General features: G+C 40.7%; 1 protein-coding gene across 1 annotated transcript; it reads left to right on the top strand.

Annotated features, from left to right (window-relative positions):
- The first annotated feature begins 4,332 nt into the window (after positions 1-4,332).
- Positions 4,333-8,696, top strand: LOC145441995 (uS5 assembly chaperone PDCD2-like). The gene is made up of 7 exons (XM_080319964.1): positions 4,333-5,734; positions 5,800-5,958; positions 6,028-6,174; positions 6,234-6,439; positions 7,201-7,379; positions 7,450-7,563; positions 8,519-8,696. Exons 1-7 carry the CDS (start codon positions 5,634-5,636, stop codon positions 8,687-8,689), a joined length of 1,077 nt encoding a protein of 358 aa, XP_080176090.1. The 5' UTR covers positions 4,333-5,633; the 3' UTR covers positions 8,690-8,696.
- Positions 8,697-16,957: the final 8,261 nt, after the last annotated feature.

Raw genomic sequence — 16,957 nt, 5'->3', positions numbered from 1 at the left:
GACTCGTATTATGCGCAGCTATCGGCTCCAGAGGTAGTCCGGGTTGAAATAGTGCGCAGCTATCAGATCCGGAGCACGTCCGGGATGAAATAGTGCGCAGCTATCAGCTTTGGAGCACGCCTGGGTTCAAATAGTGCGCAGCTATCAGCTTCGGAGCACGTCCGGGATGAAATAGTGCGCAGCTATCAGCTCTGGAGCACATATGGGTTCAAATAGTGCGCAGCTATCAGCTCCGGAGCACGCCCAGATGCAAATAGTGCGCAGCTATCAGCTCCGGAGCACGTCTGGGTTCAAATAGTGCGCAGCTATCAGCTCCGGAGCACGTCCAGGTTGAAATAGTGCGCAGCTATCAGCTCAAAAGCACGTTTGGGTTCAAATAGTGCGCAGCTATCAGTTCCGGAGCAAGTCTGAGTTGAAATAGTGCGCAGCTATCAGTTCCGGAGCAAGTCTGAGTTGAAATAGTAGCCTACGCAGCTATCAGCTCCGGAGCACATGTGGACTTGTATTATGCGCAGCTATCGGCTCCAGAGGTAGTCCGGGTTGAAATAGTGCGCAGCTATCAGATCCGGAGCACGTCCGGGATGAAATAGTACGCAGCTATCAGCTTTGGAGCACGCCTGGGTTCAAATAGTGCGCAGCTATCAGCTTCGGAGCACGTCTGGGTTCAAGTAATGAGCAGCTATCAGCTCAAAAGCACGTCTGGGTTCAAATAGTGCGCAGCTATCAGTTCCGGAGCAAGTCTGAGTTGAAATAGTGCGCAGCTATCAGCTCCGGAGCAAGTCCGGATGCAAATAGTGCGCAGCTATCAGCTCCGGAGCACCTGTGGACTCGAATTCATTCATTACATTGCATGCAAGGACTATCTTCCTGATTTTCAGTGTACAGGCGGTGAACTGATATTCTGACATCCACACGGGATCAAAAAAAATTTCGTTACTTTGTATTAAAAGCTCTGCTTACGAATAATTATGCAGCTGTAAATAAATATTTGTTATAATATTGACTAACACCTGTGCGATTCCGTGGATGTAGTGTAGGCCTTCCCTACTATCGGCTCTGCCTATCATAGATATTCACTGATCTGATATCGGACGTGTGCGACTGCAGGTATAGTATATTGAGGCCTATATACTCACTACACGGGCCTTATACGTATCTAATTAATATAATGCACGGCCCAAAGACAATATTTCAATACTGGTGCACCAGAAGAAGGGTGTGTTACTTTGATTGGTATCTCATGAATAAAATATAGCTCGGAGACCTACTCGCCTGGGAACTATATCAAACTACTATGAGTAAATGAAGCCGCTGCACATTCCATGCATAAGGGTACGTGCCAACAAGCCTGATTCAAATATATTTTCATGAAATATATCCGCGATTGGATGAAACGAAAGTCTCACGTTTTACATAATGACTACAGCGGAGTTATTGCCGTCCGTCGAAAAATTTGGATTATGAATAAAATAGTATTTACCGTGATTAATTCTTTAATTATTTATTATAGTGGTGCCCATCGTAAATACTATTTTATTCAAATCCAAATTTTTCGACGGCATTAACTCCGCTTCCACTGTTTGGAATTGAACCAAATTTGGTGAACATCGTTTCTATAGACAACCTAACACTTTCATGTGGGGTGAACAGAAAATTTTCAAATTTTTTGTTATTTATTTTTTTATAATAAATTGAATCTTTCTTCTCCTGTAGCAATGCGGCTACTGGTTGGAATTGAACCAAATTCAACATCCGAGTCATGACTAGAGTCAGGGTTGTAATCAATCGATCATGAATCGACTCAAGTCACAATTTTCTGATGACTCGACTTGACTCAAGTCATTTTCTCAAAATACGGAAATGACTCGACTCGAGTCTATATGTGTAATTGCACATGACTCGAACCAAGTCATGTGACTCGAGACTTAGACGGCCGAAACCGACATTTCATTGAAACTTCGAAGAATTGTAAATTAACCACCCTATTGTTACTGATACTTGAAAATGCGACCAGAAACCTTTAAAAGTGAGGAAAATTAGTATATTATGAATGCAAACCATTCGATATCACCAAAGCGAGTTATAGAAAGTGGGTTTAACAAGACTTTAAATGGAAAACGAGCAGTCAACACATCAACAGGATAACTTGGACTCGGACTCGGGTCATAATACCATGACTCGGACTCGAACCTCTGCTCGATGACTTGGACTCGGACTTGACTCGGTGGCGAATTGAAAATGACTTCACTGGAATCGATTTAAAACTATATAACTGAGAGTGACTTGTGACTCGGAGCCTTGTGACTTGGTTACAACCCTGACTCGAGTCATCCCAACACTGGCCCAGACGTGCTCTGGAGCTGATATCTGTGCACTATTTGCATCCGGACTTGCTCCAGAGCTGATAGCTGCGCACTATTTCAACCCGGACGTGCTCCGGAGCTGATAGCTGCGCACTATTTGAACCCAGACGTGCTTTTGAGCTTATAGCTGCGCACTATTTGCATCTGGGCGGGCTCCGGAGCTGATAGCTGCGCACTATTTGAACCCAGATGTGCTCCAGAGCTGATAGCTGCGCACTATTTCATCCCGGACGTGCTCCGAAGCTGATAGCTGCGCACTATTTGAACCCAGACGTGCTCCGGAGCTGATAGCTGCGCACTATTTGAACCCAGGCGTGCTCCAAATCTGATAGCTGCGCACTATTTCATCCCGGACGTGCTCCGGATCTGATAGCTGCGCACTATTTCAACCCGGACTACCTCTGGAGCCGATAGCTGCGCATAATACGAGTCCACATGTGCTCCGGAGCTGATAGCTGCGCACTATTTCTACTCAGACTTGCTCCGGAGCTGATAGCTGCGCACTATTTCAACTCAGACTTGCTCCGGAACTGATAGCTGCGCACTATTTGAACCCAAACGTGCTTTTGAGCTGATAGCTGCGCACTATTTCAACCTGGACGTGCTCCGGAGCTGATAGCTGCGCACTATTTGAACCCAGACGTGCTCCGGAGCTGATAGCTGCGCACTATTTGCATCTGGGCGTGCTCCGGAGCTGATAGCTGCGCACTATTTGAACCCAGATGTGCTCCAGAGCTGATAGCTGCGCACTATTTGCATCTGGGCGTGCTCCGGAGCTGATAGCTGCGCACTATTTGAACCCAGACGTGCTCCGGAGCTGATAGCTGCGCACTATTTGAACCCAGACGTGCTCCGGAGCTGATAGCTGCGCCCTAAACGATACGTGACCTTTAAATGACCTGTATGTCTGCGATTTTTGGTGATAGCTGCGATAGCTGTGATAGCTGAGTATATCCACAAGTGATAGCTGCGATAGCTGCGGGAGCTGCGATAGCTGCGATAGCTGAGTATATCCACGGGGCCATTGAATACCGTAGTATATTCATATTGAAATGAACCCTAATATTTTGTGATACGATTGTTGATATACAATATTCTTTCCAATTCTCTACTAGTCGCTAACAAGTGTCAGCCGAAAATATTCAGGTTGATTTCAATATGAAGATATACTATATTCAAATTCATAATGATGTGTAAATCCAGGCGCTTCTTCGTTTTACGATCATGACAAGCCAGTGTTCCCCCATGACACCAACAAATGTTTCCCATGAACACGAACAAAAATTTATAAACGTCTAAATGAATTGTTTTTTTCTTGGCAGAGACGGATTAGGGTTGGCGGAGGGGGTATATTAGGGTTACGTGAGGGGGATATTAGGGTTGAGGAGAGGGAGATATTAGGGTTGGGGGAGGTGGGATATTAGGGTTGGGGGAGAGGGTGATGTTAGGGGAGGCGGGATATCAGGGTTGGGGAGAGGGGGTGATATTAGGGTTGGGGAAGAGGGGGATGTTAGGGTTGGATATCATGTCCCTAACCCTCTTCTCCAACCCTAATATCACCCCTCTTGCCAACCCTAACATCCCCCCTCCCCCAACCCTAATATCTCCCCTCTCCTCAACCCTAATATCCCGCCTCCACTAACATCACCCTCTCCCTCAACCCTAATATCCCACCTCCCCTAACCCTAATATCCCACCTTCCCTAATCCTAACCTAACTCTAATCATAACCCTAACATCCCCCCTCCCCCAACCCTAATATCTTCCCTCTCCTCAACCCTAATATCCCCCTCACGTAACCCCAATATACCCCCTTCGCCAACCCTAATCCGTCTCTCCCAAGAGAAAATCAATTTATTAGACGTTTATAAATTTTTGTTCGTGTTCATGGGAAACATTTGTTGGTGTCATGGGGGAACACTGGCTTGTCATGATCGTAAAACGAAGAAGCGCCTGAAATACCAGGTTATACACTAATACAGCATATTACCGGTTTATTCACAGACACTAAAGGCCACTTTTGAAATTTTTTCATTGACAAATCTTTCAATTGGCCGGTCCAGCTTGATGCGTTCTCTACTAAATTATTTACAGAGTCCAAGCATGATTCCTGCTGGGTATCTATGCAATACGCTTGCCAGGAGTTTGTCCACGTCGACTGCATTAACAGCTGGATTCCAAGGTGTAAAAGGGTCTGGTAATACTATTGCTCAAGCAATGATGGAAAGAAAGAAAAAACTAATCAAAAGGCTCGAAAAACAAGCTCTACAACCTAGACCTGTCAAAGACTTGAAAATTCGATACTCTTGGAAACTTCCAGAACGAGAAAGAGTATTACCTGAGTTAAGTGCTGAAGAAATTGAAAGACGGACTCTTTTGCAAAAAGCATGGAGCAAACACGTTACTAAATTTCATGCAGCTGAAGATGAAACGATAAAACGATTGAAGAGGTGCCAGGAAAGAGCGCTACTTGAATTGAGAAAAGAGTCGGAAGAGTTATATCAAGCAGCAATTGAACCAGATATAAGCTTCGCACCGTTTGTCATAGAGGGGCCTTCGGAAACATTTCCCATCAAAAACTATTCGGCTCCTCTGGGATGCACTACACACTGGGAGGAAGATGCTTGAAATGCTTCATTTTTCGAATAAGTTGATTGCTATATTTGTTAGTAGGGCTGTCGGTTGGGCAAAATCGAGCACCTGAGTAATTAGATTCCTAATCAAATATTATAGGAACGAGTTGGGAATTTGAGTATAACTCATTATATTTACCGTATATGCGACCACAAACAATTGGTTTATTGGTCTGATCATTGAGACAAAATAACCGACCGGTAATTCAATATGGTCTTAAAGAGCTCAAACAGTTTCAATTTCCAGTCCGCACTTCATAAGTAAGACTGAGATTCAGTAAATATCAAACTATACCCTTTGACTTTGTAGAACAGTCGGACCCAACGTGGGCATATGGGCATTGGGCAATGTCGCTGCAATAGGGGAAAATAACAAATGTGGTGGGAAATCCTGGGCTGCTATTATAATATGTATTGTGGAGAGCTGGATGCAGCTGACACTTCTGAGCATAATTATATTTTGTTGATCAAATCGTTTTCACAATTTGAAAACTCGCTGCATGTATGAAACCTGATGATGTACGGCGTGCTAACACTGTGTTAGCATATTTACAATATTTTGAATTTATGATCTTTTTGAATATATTTCCACAGTTTGCTAATCATTATAGGTAACAGAATTGGTCATCATTTCATCAATGGCATCTTCTGATTCTGAGAATAGTGACAATTCTGAATCGAGTATCGAGCTTGGATTCGTTCAACGTCTTGAGATTGGACAGCAATGGAGGTTACACAGGTATAGTATGAAATTTTAAACAGAACCTATGGCGGTTTGTGTGACATAATTTTAATACTTCTTAGGTGCTATTTCCCCAGTAAGATCGGAGGAAAACCAGCTTGGCTAAATCCGAAGGATATTCCTAAAACTGACGACTTGAAATGCAGTCTCTGCGGTAAAGCAATGGCTTTGTTGTTACAAATTTATGCTCCGAATGATGACAACTCTGACACTTTCCACAGGTATATTGACCATTGCAAATTCAGTTACGATCTTTGACTAGAGGACACATCTGACTGAGTCTGTTCCAGGACCATATATGTTTTCTGCTGCAAATCAGAATCATGCTACGAGCATAATTCAAATATCCCATTTCGTGTCCTGCGATGCCAACTCTCCAAAGATAACGAGTTTTACGACCGAAATCCGCCTGATTACGAGTCTCCAGAGTACTTCAAGTGAGCCAACTTTCTATCGAAAATTTCATGGATTTTAAATGTTTAATATTCTTATTCAGATCGTGTAAGAACTTCATTGAGGTATGTCGCGTCTGCGGGTTTGCTGGAAACAAGACATGTTCCCGATGTCACAAGGCATCCTACTGTTGCAAGGAGCATCAGACATTGCATTGGAAATTCCATAAGGTTACTTGTGGTAGCGATTCTCATGATTCCACGGCCGGAGTCGATGATGGATTTTTCGCCGGAGACTTGATGTTCCCAGGTAATTTCCATTCTAATTTTCTCCAAATGTTAATTAGACATGTTTCCTTAGTTCATGCTCAGTGCTCACCTTGATGAAGTTTAGTTTATACGTCAATAACTGATGTGGGCATAAATTGTGTCTTACGGAAATGTAGGTGGGTTGTTAACTTCATAGGCCTATAAAGTTTTAATTTTCTGTCGGCCATGGTTAACTTTGAAACGATGTGATAAACATAATCGTGGCCAAGATATTACCGAAAAAATATGGTAATGTTACATAAATCAATTGGAAAAAAGGATATCTAAATTTGAGAAAATGGACATAAGCTGCTTCGATTCCATTGCGGCAACATAACCTCTATTTTGGTCAGTAATTACGTAGTTTAGCAGTTCTACCTATGTGCGAACGACGCAATACCCTTTCGCATGCATGTTTAATGCAATATTCTCTCCCAATGCAGAATAAATAGCGACACAATCTGTATTTCAATCCTCTTGCAACATGCAATGACGTCAATCATGCGTCGTACTTCACTCGACTTGCATAAAAGATCTAGTGACTTTCTCCCTGCACTGCGGTGGAGCCGTATAGTTGTGTGATGTTTGCATGGGGACTTTGAGGCAAAAGCTGGTTTTATTAGATAGCACCCAGTCTCCATCTAATACCTTTTAAAAAGCCTTGTGTGCGTCTTCTAAAAGCTGTGTGCATGTATATTATGAGTTGGTGTATATGCCGCTAAAAAATCAAGGACAAAAATATATAAGGTGCTTTCTTAACAGAGTACGAAATAGTGATGGAAACTGAAGAATCGAACTCCTGTGACGTTTTGAGTCAGGATGAGCTTCCTGAGGCGAACGGGCAATTTTCCCCCTCCGAGTTGGAACAATTTGCGAATGTCAATCTAGTTGGTCAGGAGTTCTCTTCCTTCAGAAAAATCACAGCGACGTCTCCCGATCAAGTAAATGTGTTTTTGACACCGGTTTACCGCTCCCTATATCATAAAGTATCATGTTGCGTGTATTGCATAGGTGCTGCGCTACGACAAAGCTGGTAGTCCACTGTGGTGTTCTGGAGACAATAAGCTGTCGTCGGATAAAGTGCCGAAGTGCTCATGTGGCGCCGATCGCTATTTTGAATTTCAGGTAATAACATTTATTTGTAGAGCTTCTTGGATGTACAGAACTTCAATATACAACTGAATAATATATTCGTATTGAAATGAACCCGAATACTTTCGGCTAACACTTGTCAGGTGTAATCGTCAGGAACTAGTAGAGAATTGGAAAGAACATTGTATATCAGCAATCGTATCACAAAATATGATGTCACCAGCATGAAATTTCGAATAATCGGGGCGAAGAGGCCGCTTAAGCTCAATGTGCTATTTTTAGATGGTACACAAACTAGGAGGTCGTATTTGTTTAGTAGTATAAATCATAATCACTTGAGGAAGTAGTCCAAGTAGGCAAGACTACTTGAGTACTTCGACAAAATAGAAGTACTTCATTACTGACCATCTCTGGTTAAGAGTCAGGCGAACGAGTTATATTACTTGAGACAACAGTAATAAACAGTATGACTTGGAATCAGACTTGACTGGGTTGTTAATTGAAAATGGCTCGACTTGACTCGAGAATGAAAACTCAGAAGTAAGATTGAATTGTGACTCGGAACCTTGTGACTTGGTCGCAACCCTGGTCCAAAGCGATGCACGTGGGTCACAAGTCAATCTCACTTTTACAGTTTTGACTCGAGTCAAGTTGAGTCATCACCAGTGAGTCCAAGTCGGTGTACAGAGGGTCGAGCTCGAGTCATAGTGTTGTGACTCGAGTCAGAGCTCAAGTCATTGGGTTCAGTACTGATCGACGAACTACCAATGATGCGGTAACTTTACTATTCTTCGAAGTTACAATGAAATGACTCGAGTACAATCTGAGTCAATACGAAATTCACTCTCAAGTTGAGTCGAGTCATTTTTAGTGTTTGAAAAAATGTCTTGAGTTAAGTCCAGTCATCAATAAATCGCGACTCGAGCGAGTCATTGCAACCTGCTTTGGACTTCCAGTACATTTCAAAGTTCGGTTTTTTTCGTTGCAGGTCATGCCACAATTGCTGAACTATTTGAACGTGCAAAATACTATTGACGGACCAAGTATTGACTGGGGAATATTGGCTGTGTTCACCTGTTCTGCAGACTGTCAATCCGCAGGGCAGAGTTACCACTTAGAATATCTACATAAGCAAGATTTCGAACAAATACAGTCATGATATTGTGGATGGGAGTTTCCGCTTGCATAATTCAGAGGTGTGAATATTCTCGAGCGATCCACACAACGAATGGGGTTAGGGGAAGGTGTTGAATTGCGATTGTGACATTGAATGTTCGTGCGCACGCCGAACCTTCTATTAAAGTTCATGTTTAATATTAATGTACGTCATCGATGCAGTTTTTTGTTTATGATACTAGGAAGAGAATGTCAAAAGAAAGGCAGCCGAAAGCTTAAGATGTAACTCTCTTTTGTCGAGCAATGATAATAGTAATAGCAATAGAACTAGGTAGGTATTAGTTATTGCAGTATAAGTCTACCAGCATATCACATCGCCTACTGTAGGTATTGTGTGTCTCGATCTGATAAGAGCGTATGTGGGTGGCAGTGACGTGCGGGGAGGTTCGTGGCTGGTGATTCACGCCCCCCACACACACACAAACACGCACGTAAAGTAGCCTACCTGATAAAGAGATCCAAAATGTGAATAACAGCAGCGGGTATAGAGAGCATTTTCTTTGCACACTGACAGCCGTTGAAATTCCACATTATACAACACATGTAGGACTGGTAGCTATTGTGCTACATGGGAAAGTTTAGACGGATAATTACCACTACTCGTTACGGATATGTCCCACTACCACATCATCTACTTCGAAGCCATTTTTTCTTCAGCGCCCCCATATCGCCCCCTGAGCGTTTCCGCCCCCTTCAAAATCGCCAGGCAAGGTTAAGAACCACTGGCCTATACTATATGTCATGGTTGACGAATAAAAGAATTCTCTCAGACGATATATTTGCTCTGTCACAATACCATGCTATAATTCCAAAAATTGCATCAATTTGTAACTGCATCGCGAATATGCATATTGCTTCGCTCTATGCAACTGAATTGTAAGCTGTAAATAATGTTCAATTCTATCTATTGCGACGGTGTGTCTAGGGCGTATATCAACAGTGCAATTCCACGCTATATGCGCACGTGACGTTACTTCCTATTACGATAATATCGAGCATTTATAAACTCGTGCGATAGCAAATTCGAGATGAGACTTCATGCTAACCTACTGAATTACGTAGAAGAATAAACTGTGTTTTGAACATATATCCGTCTGAAGAGTTCACGATAGCAACGGTTCGAAGAGGACATTCTCTCAGAGTTAAGTACCAGACAGTTACAGCCTACGCAAGGACAAACTACTCGTCTGAGTTCTAATTACAGAGACATAATTACCTCACAATTTAACCGGTTGTTACACTATCTATGTCAGGGGTGGCCGACCTTTTCGGCCGAAGGGCCACGCCACATGAGATTTACGAACCATTGCCCGGGCAACTTCAATGTTGATATATATATAGCCTATATATATATATATATATGTATAATGTATATATATCATTGGTATAGTGCCTATTGTACTACATCAATTTAATTGTTCAACTTCTCGAGGCTTCGTATTCGATCCTTCATATTGGCTGATAAAAAAAGACTGTAGTCTGTAGCTATTCAGCTACTCATGTATTTTATTAGCAGTTGTACGTGTGCGTGAGCGTTGCAACATCTTTTTGCTTGCATGTTCAAAACTTTATATTCGTCATTTGATTCAAGATATATATGGCCAATTAAACTATCCTTCACACAGTTAGCAAAATGTAATGACTTTGCATCATCACACATACTTCGAAAATTTAATTTGACTTGGAATCGTGACTTGACTCGTGACTTAACTTGACTCGAGTCACCTCCAAAAAACGAGTGACTTGACTCGAGTCACCTTTGAAAATCGATTGACTTGACTTGACTCGAGTCAAAATGTGCAATGACTCGTGACTCATGACTCAAAGGTAGTGACTTGATCCCAACACTGACACATACACACGATCTGTGCATATTTAGGCATTGCATAGCTTACAATGAGAGAGAGAGATATGGTATTCTTTTACGCCTGCACCATCGAGATGCTTTGACGACGGAGTTGCAATACGGACCCATGAGGTCATCTAGTCTGCGCCCCGTTTTTTTTTCTCCTCCGTGCTATCCGTGATTGCTGCGCGCCTAGCAGGATAGCTGCGGATACGAATTTTCGAGTCTTTGGTGTGACCCGGCCGGGGATCGAACCCACGACCTACCGCTCGAGAAGCCGGACGCACAACCATTACACTATCTCGCTCGTTGCATGATGTGCATATGCCGCTGGACAAGGAAGTGCAGATATAGCCTTTACGGCTGTCGAAGTCATGCACCACCCTCCATGCTATCCCAGTAATGCATGAGCGCCAAGCAGGAAAGTCATGGATACCAGTGTTACTGATCAGGTCTTTGGTCTGACCCGACCGGGGATCGTACCCACGACCTGCCGATCATAAGAAGCCGGCTTCTTGATCGGTAGGTCGCTGTCTTGTCGGTAGCAATCCAAAGTTGTTCTATCAAAAGTTCAGGGAAATCCAAATCAACTAACCCTAACATTGGCCAATAGTAAAGAAAGACTACTCTACTGGGATCTACAATTAGGATTCTTCGGAACATAGTTATTCGATTCGGATTTTTTTTGGATTCTAGATGGCATTATTCGGATTCGTGAGGACTTTGGTTGAGATTGTTCGGATTCTGACGGATCCTCATAGACTCGAACTGTCGCACGGGTTTGGATATAGCTCAGTGGTTTGGATTCTCAGAAATCAATATCCGCTCATCTCTGGTCGAAACGTCTTTGGAGTAGTCTTTGAAATCAGCCACCCACCTGGGACTTGGCGATGTGAATAAGTGCACGCACTCTGGATGGAAAGAAATAACGGATAACATAAAACGACTAGTGATGAAAATGAATGACGCATTTGTCGATAGGCTAGGTTGATATTATGGTGATATTATGTCAGATAGGGTCCGGTCATCTTGAGGGCTGACTAGTAGCCTACAGCCCACACTAGTTGATGAAAGAGTAGCAGGACAGCTGCTAACACGAAAAAAATATGGCGAATTCATCAGAACACGGGTACGGACTCGTATCTTTGCACAAAAGCCGTTCCAGAACAATATTTTAAATCTGATAGTTATCTCGACTTCATAAGTGCGTTTTGTGCTTGTGCTTTATCATTCCTTCACAAGGTACTAAATTCCGGATATGGTCAGGACCCGGATTCAGAAAAGATATAAATCGGCACATCTCCATTCTCTGCAGGTGCTGGGCGGTTGCTTGCTGCGTGTTAACTTCAGCGTATTCACTTGCTGTTGACTTGCAAGGTTCCGGTTGTGCTGGTTGGTTAAGCCGTAGGTTGAATACAGTTTACAAAAGCTGGGCGTCATTAAAACTTGAATCTAAGTTCAGTTCGGCTTGCATTGTTATGTTCGTTTTCGGCTTGGTTGTGTCTGACCGACTCATATAACCTATAGTTGCAGTTACAGTTATACCCATTATCGAGTCCCTTAACCATTGTGTTAATTAATCTTCTTGATTATAGCGGCGTATCAGTAGCCGCTTGAAATGAAATAATGATTGTTGTAGAAATACTGAAATTCACTGGACATGACACCATCACCATGCACGGCCTGCACTGCAGTCTGTAGATGAAGCAGTCCACGCACCACGGCACCACATACGAATTTCCAAGTCACAGCTTAATGCAACATGCAAGGGAAGTGTCTTTTCCCTCTGTAATATACTTGGATAACTAGACCATAATTAAAGCGCAAGTTGTAATCTAATTCCAATCTACTTTTTGAAATGTTTCTATGTGTAAATTCTAATTCTATTCTAATTTCTGGCTTTTCTGAAAAGGCTACAGGAGTGCGAAACGAGCTGAGCGTGTTGTACAGACATTGGTGATTTGATATGTTCTTGAACTTGGAACTTTATTTTTCTTGTATTTCTTTCGAAATTTAATTCAATTTCCAAGATTTTGCGGATTGAGTAATTTAAATTCTGATCGAATTTGGATGAGCTGAAAATTTTCTCGTTGCCCTACTCCGCTCTGTTAGCTGCTCCATGTGGTGTTTGATATTTGATGCATACCGCAGCATCTGAGGGTCTCGTTGTCTTTTTATGATCTGACGGCCTGACACTACTTCTTACGCATCTGCAATTTATTTTGGTATCATATGTTGGATGCTACATTTTGTACCTGATACTGCTTATCTTCTTCCTGCGCATCATCCTTGCTTGGCGCATCTACATGATCTGTGAGTATCATGGTTGATGCTGTTGATTCTCGCTGATTTGTAGACAATAGTTGCCATTGGGATCACAAGTAGCCGCAAAGTATTGTGATTATTTACCAGTACCGTAGTGGATTCATGGTCCATGGGAGGCGCAATCATTGAACTTCATTGAGTATTGCACACTTGGGCTGTTGAAAAAAAGGTTTTCTCTTCAAATTTGACTGGCTATCTGATGATATCAGGATGATTAAAATAATGCTGTACATCAAATTTGACTTAATTCCAACCTGTATAGAAGCAAAGGATATTAGTTTAAAAATTGTATTTTAAAATGAAAATTTGAATTCAAGGTTTTCTGGCTATGCCATGAAATCATTAAATTGTCTCCAAACAGTGCAAAACAAATTTTTCTCAATTGTAACCTGTTGAAGCGAAGATATTGAAGTGCAAAATTTTATATGGTGGCTCTATTATTTTGTACTTTTGAAATTGAACGAAGTTTGTTAGAAAGTCTCTATAGCTTTCATATATAACATGTCTGGAGCGAATCGTGGGCTACTATTGAACCGTTTCGTACAACACCTCCACCAGTAGTTCATAAACTATGGTGAGACACCATGCAGAAAAATTTGTTGTAAAAATTGAAATAAATATAAATTTTACATTCAATTTCTTTAATTATTGGACGACCGTCCCAATTCTTGTATTTTGGTATTCTAATATATTTTGCGGACCGTCAGGAATCTTGCTATGTACCGGCAGTTTGGAACTTACCACTGGTCTATAACACTAGCAGTTGTAACATGGAGTTTGTGATTTTCTTTCATCCTGATTGAATAGGCCAAAATCTTGGAAAATGTAATAATCTAATCCTCTTACAATGACAATGTATGATGTAAAGACAAGAATGATAATCTAATGAGCACCAGACAGTTATAACATTTTGAATTCTGCAACAAACAATTGCCAAATTTCGTCCACTCTAAGCTTTCGGCTGACTCTTCCGAGTGCTGCTCTACAGCCAATTCTCAGATTACCACTTGATAACCTTGAGATGGACCTTTTCATGCTTTATTAAGATGGTAATCTTTGTGGGTGAGAATTCCAAGAATTTCACTTCTTCGTTGTTTAGTTTACCTGTGACGGTGTTGGTGTTTTGTTATTATTATTTCTAGACCGTTTCTCTGCTGACAATTGATTTTTTTCAGAATCTACCAAATTTAGCCACGAATGTATGAGTTCTATGCAGAGAGAGAAATTAATTCGTTATCGCAAAAAAGAAGATGAATAAGCACTTACTATACTTAATTTAAACTACACATGATTAAGAAAATATACATCGTCTGGTTACAGTAGATCAAAACATAAGAATTGTGATATGAATCGTGATATGACGTAATTGATATAGCCTATATTATATTTGTTATGAGTTGATTTGCTGATATAACGATTTATGAAGAGGTGAAATGTTGAACCTTAACTGTTAAACGTCAGTGAGGGCTATGGACTCTTTTACATGTTATTTCTTTTTAATCAAATATGCAATTCAGCTGCAATAGTCCAGCGGTCTTGAAAGGTTCTATTCGAGTATATGGAACTCATGAGTGTGACCTAATATGATGTGTGCCTGTTTTGCTACCATCATAGCGTGGTTAAACCTCGGTACGAGACTGACCATTCAATCTAACTAACCCACTTTATTGTTTTTTTAGTTGGGTGTGCCTGTTTAGTTGTTTGGTGTAAGTAAACACTGTAATTGACTTTTATTGTTTGTATTTGTGCTGCCAGCATGCGGTATATATCTTGCTGCATATAGAGCGGCAGATAATTATTTTATATGCCGGTGGGCGGTGGTGGCATTTTGGACCATTCCATTGATTTCTATATCAAGCCAGACTTTTCAATTAGAATTTTCATTTACTTTTTCCTTATTGATTTAATGTACTAGTGGCCCCCTGTGTAATATGTCACAGAGTTGTCAATCATTTAATTGTAGGAATTCTTTCGTAACAGTATTTTTTGTAGTTTTATCATCTTTGATGACAATCTTTTGTTAATAGGGTAATTTTCATTAAGACAAGATTCATTAGATTAATTCCGATAAGAAGGTGTGCGATGTCATGTGATTTCTGTCACTGAAAGGATTTATATATTGGCCAATTATCATGTTAATCACCCCTGATTTTGAGATTAACTTGTTTACTTCAGCAGATTAGTTCAAGTTTAATTCTGTTTGGTCATGTCTTTGTGACTAGGAACACAGGAGAAATAGCTGGAAATATTGTGAGATTTCTCATATTGTGCATAATATTAGTTGTAAATAGTGAATTTGAACTGAATTATTGTGAGATTACATTCTATTAAAAAGGGGGATATATAATATACAGGTTGGGGTGTGACAATTCAAATGTTAGCTTATAGTGAGAATTGTGTTATTTTGCGAGTAGCTTCAATATTATTTAGTTTGATAACGCTGGTAAGTTTATCTCCACTGTTGTTTCATCAATGCTGATCAACAAACAAAGAATTATGTGAAATAGAAATTCGCTCAAACATGTCCAGAATGTCTAGGGGAGTTACACATTTGATCAGCAATGCGATTATTTCTTTCTTGAAGCATAGTGTTATGTAGGACTTGAACTCAATTCAATGATGCAAAACTCCCTTTGTCATACAAATATACATAAAACAGTTGTAAGTGTGAGCAACTGAGTATTCTCCTTTGTGTTGATGATAGATGTTAGATTAGTTAGTTATGGAGCCCATGTAGTGTTTCTTTATGGCTGTGTCATCATCACGAATCATACTTCCTACAGCGGGGCTATTGTGCTCTAAGTGAGATCTATTGAATTGAATGCATATACATTATTGATAGTGTTAGTGAATTATGGGACATGAACTACTCAAGCCACAGTCTTGACACAAGTTGAGATAAATAGCAGGCAATTGCTGACATTTGTTTCGATGCATGAACTGCTTAGCGCATAGGAAATATAATGAGACGGAAAAGGCTGACAGAGGTTTCAAACTAATCATTATCATTTATTCTATTTTGAAGATATCCATCCAAGAAAGTGATGTCAGCAATGCCATCTTCATAATTTCCAATCCTATTTATAGACCCTGCTCTTGTGCAATTGTTTTCTTTGTGACGTCTAAAACTGACTGACTGTTGAATGAAACTGATGTTTATTTTAGTCAAAAATCAATACAAAGAACTCGTATGTCGCTATTGTAATTGATGTTAGTTGATCAGCATACAGCACTTCCTAGAAATAGTGACATCAGGTCAAGACTTGATTATTTTCACAAGATACCTAGTATCAGTCTACTATTATCCTGTATTGAACAAGATTAAAGTGTAAGGAAGGAATCCAAAAATGTTTTACAAGTATAATCTGCAGATGAATGTCAATATAGCAAATTCAAGATTTAGAGTTGGAAGGTAGACAATTCTTCTAGTTCAGAAATGTCAATCTGCAGGACTATGAGTAATTAAGGTTTGAATTTGGTAGTCGCCTCATTTTGTGCTTGGAATGTTTACAGTTATATAAACCTATTGAACCACGGCCATGATCTCAGCTATCCAATATAGATCAAAAATATTATGTCACTTGAACAATAAGATGTTGAATTTAAATTTGAATGGGTAAGTAATACCCTGGAATTATCCATCAGCCCATGACGCCATGCATTTGTAGAACGGTAGAAACCATCATGCTGTCTTGATCTTCAAATTTCTTGTCAAGCTGACAACATTGCGTCTGTTAGAACTGGATAATTGTACGGCTGTGAACATATTTTACCTTCCTTTATGTTTCAATAAGCATCACAGTTTGATTCTCAATGTGTTAATATATTGAAGCAAATAAGAAACTTGCTGGCTGTCAAAGGTCTTGAATCTGTTGCAATCAGTGCATCAATTGTTGTGTCTATCTTCTGCACCCGGTTTTAGTTCCTGTCTAAAGGTGTCCATATTGTGAATCACTTTTCCCCTATTCGTTATAGAATGGGAAAGTTTTTCTATTGCTGGAAATAAGATGAAATTCCTATTGATTCTCAAGCACGTCAATGCGGTAACATTACAAGCTTCCATGAGAGAAAGATTTCACA

Source organism: Botryllus schlosseri, chromosome 6, assembly GCF_051294905.1.
Source record: "Botryllus schlosseri isolate E-star chromosome 6, Bs_hap1, whole genome shotgun sequence".
Classification (NCBI taxonomy): domain Eukaryota; kingdom Metazoa; phylum Chordata; class Ascidiacea; order Stolidobranchia; family Styelidae; genus Botryllus; species Botryllus schlosseri.
This window is presented reverse-complemented; position numbering and strand designations above follow the sequence as displayed.

What these genes read in the sequence shown, in the direction of transcription:
- LOC145441995 (XM_080319964.1), top strand. Translation starts at nt 5,634, where the DNA reads ATGGCATCTTCTGATTCTGAGAATAGTGACAATTCTGAATCGAGTATC. An exon ending in GAGTCTCCAGAGTACTTCAA is followed by an intron (nt 6,175 to 6,233) that starts GTGAGCCAACTT and finishes ATTCTTATTCAG; the next exon opens with ATCGTGTAAGAACTTCATTG. An exon ending in ATCGCTATTTTGAATTTCAG is followed by an intron (nt 7,564 to 8,518) that starts GTAATAACATTT and finishes TTTTCGTTGCAG; the next exon opens with GTCATGCCACAATTGCTGAA.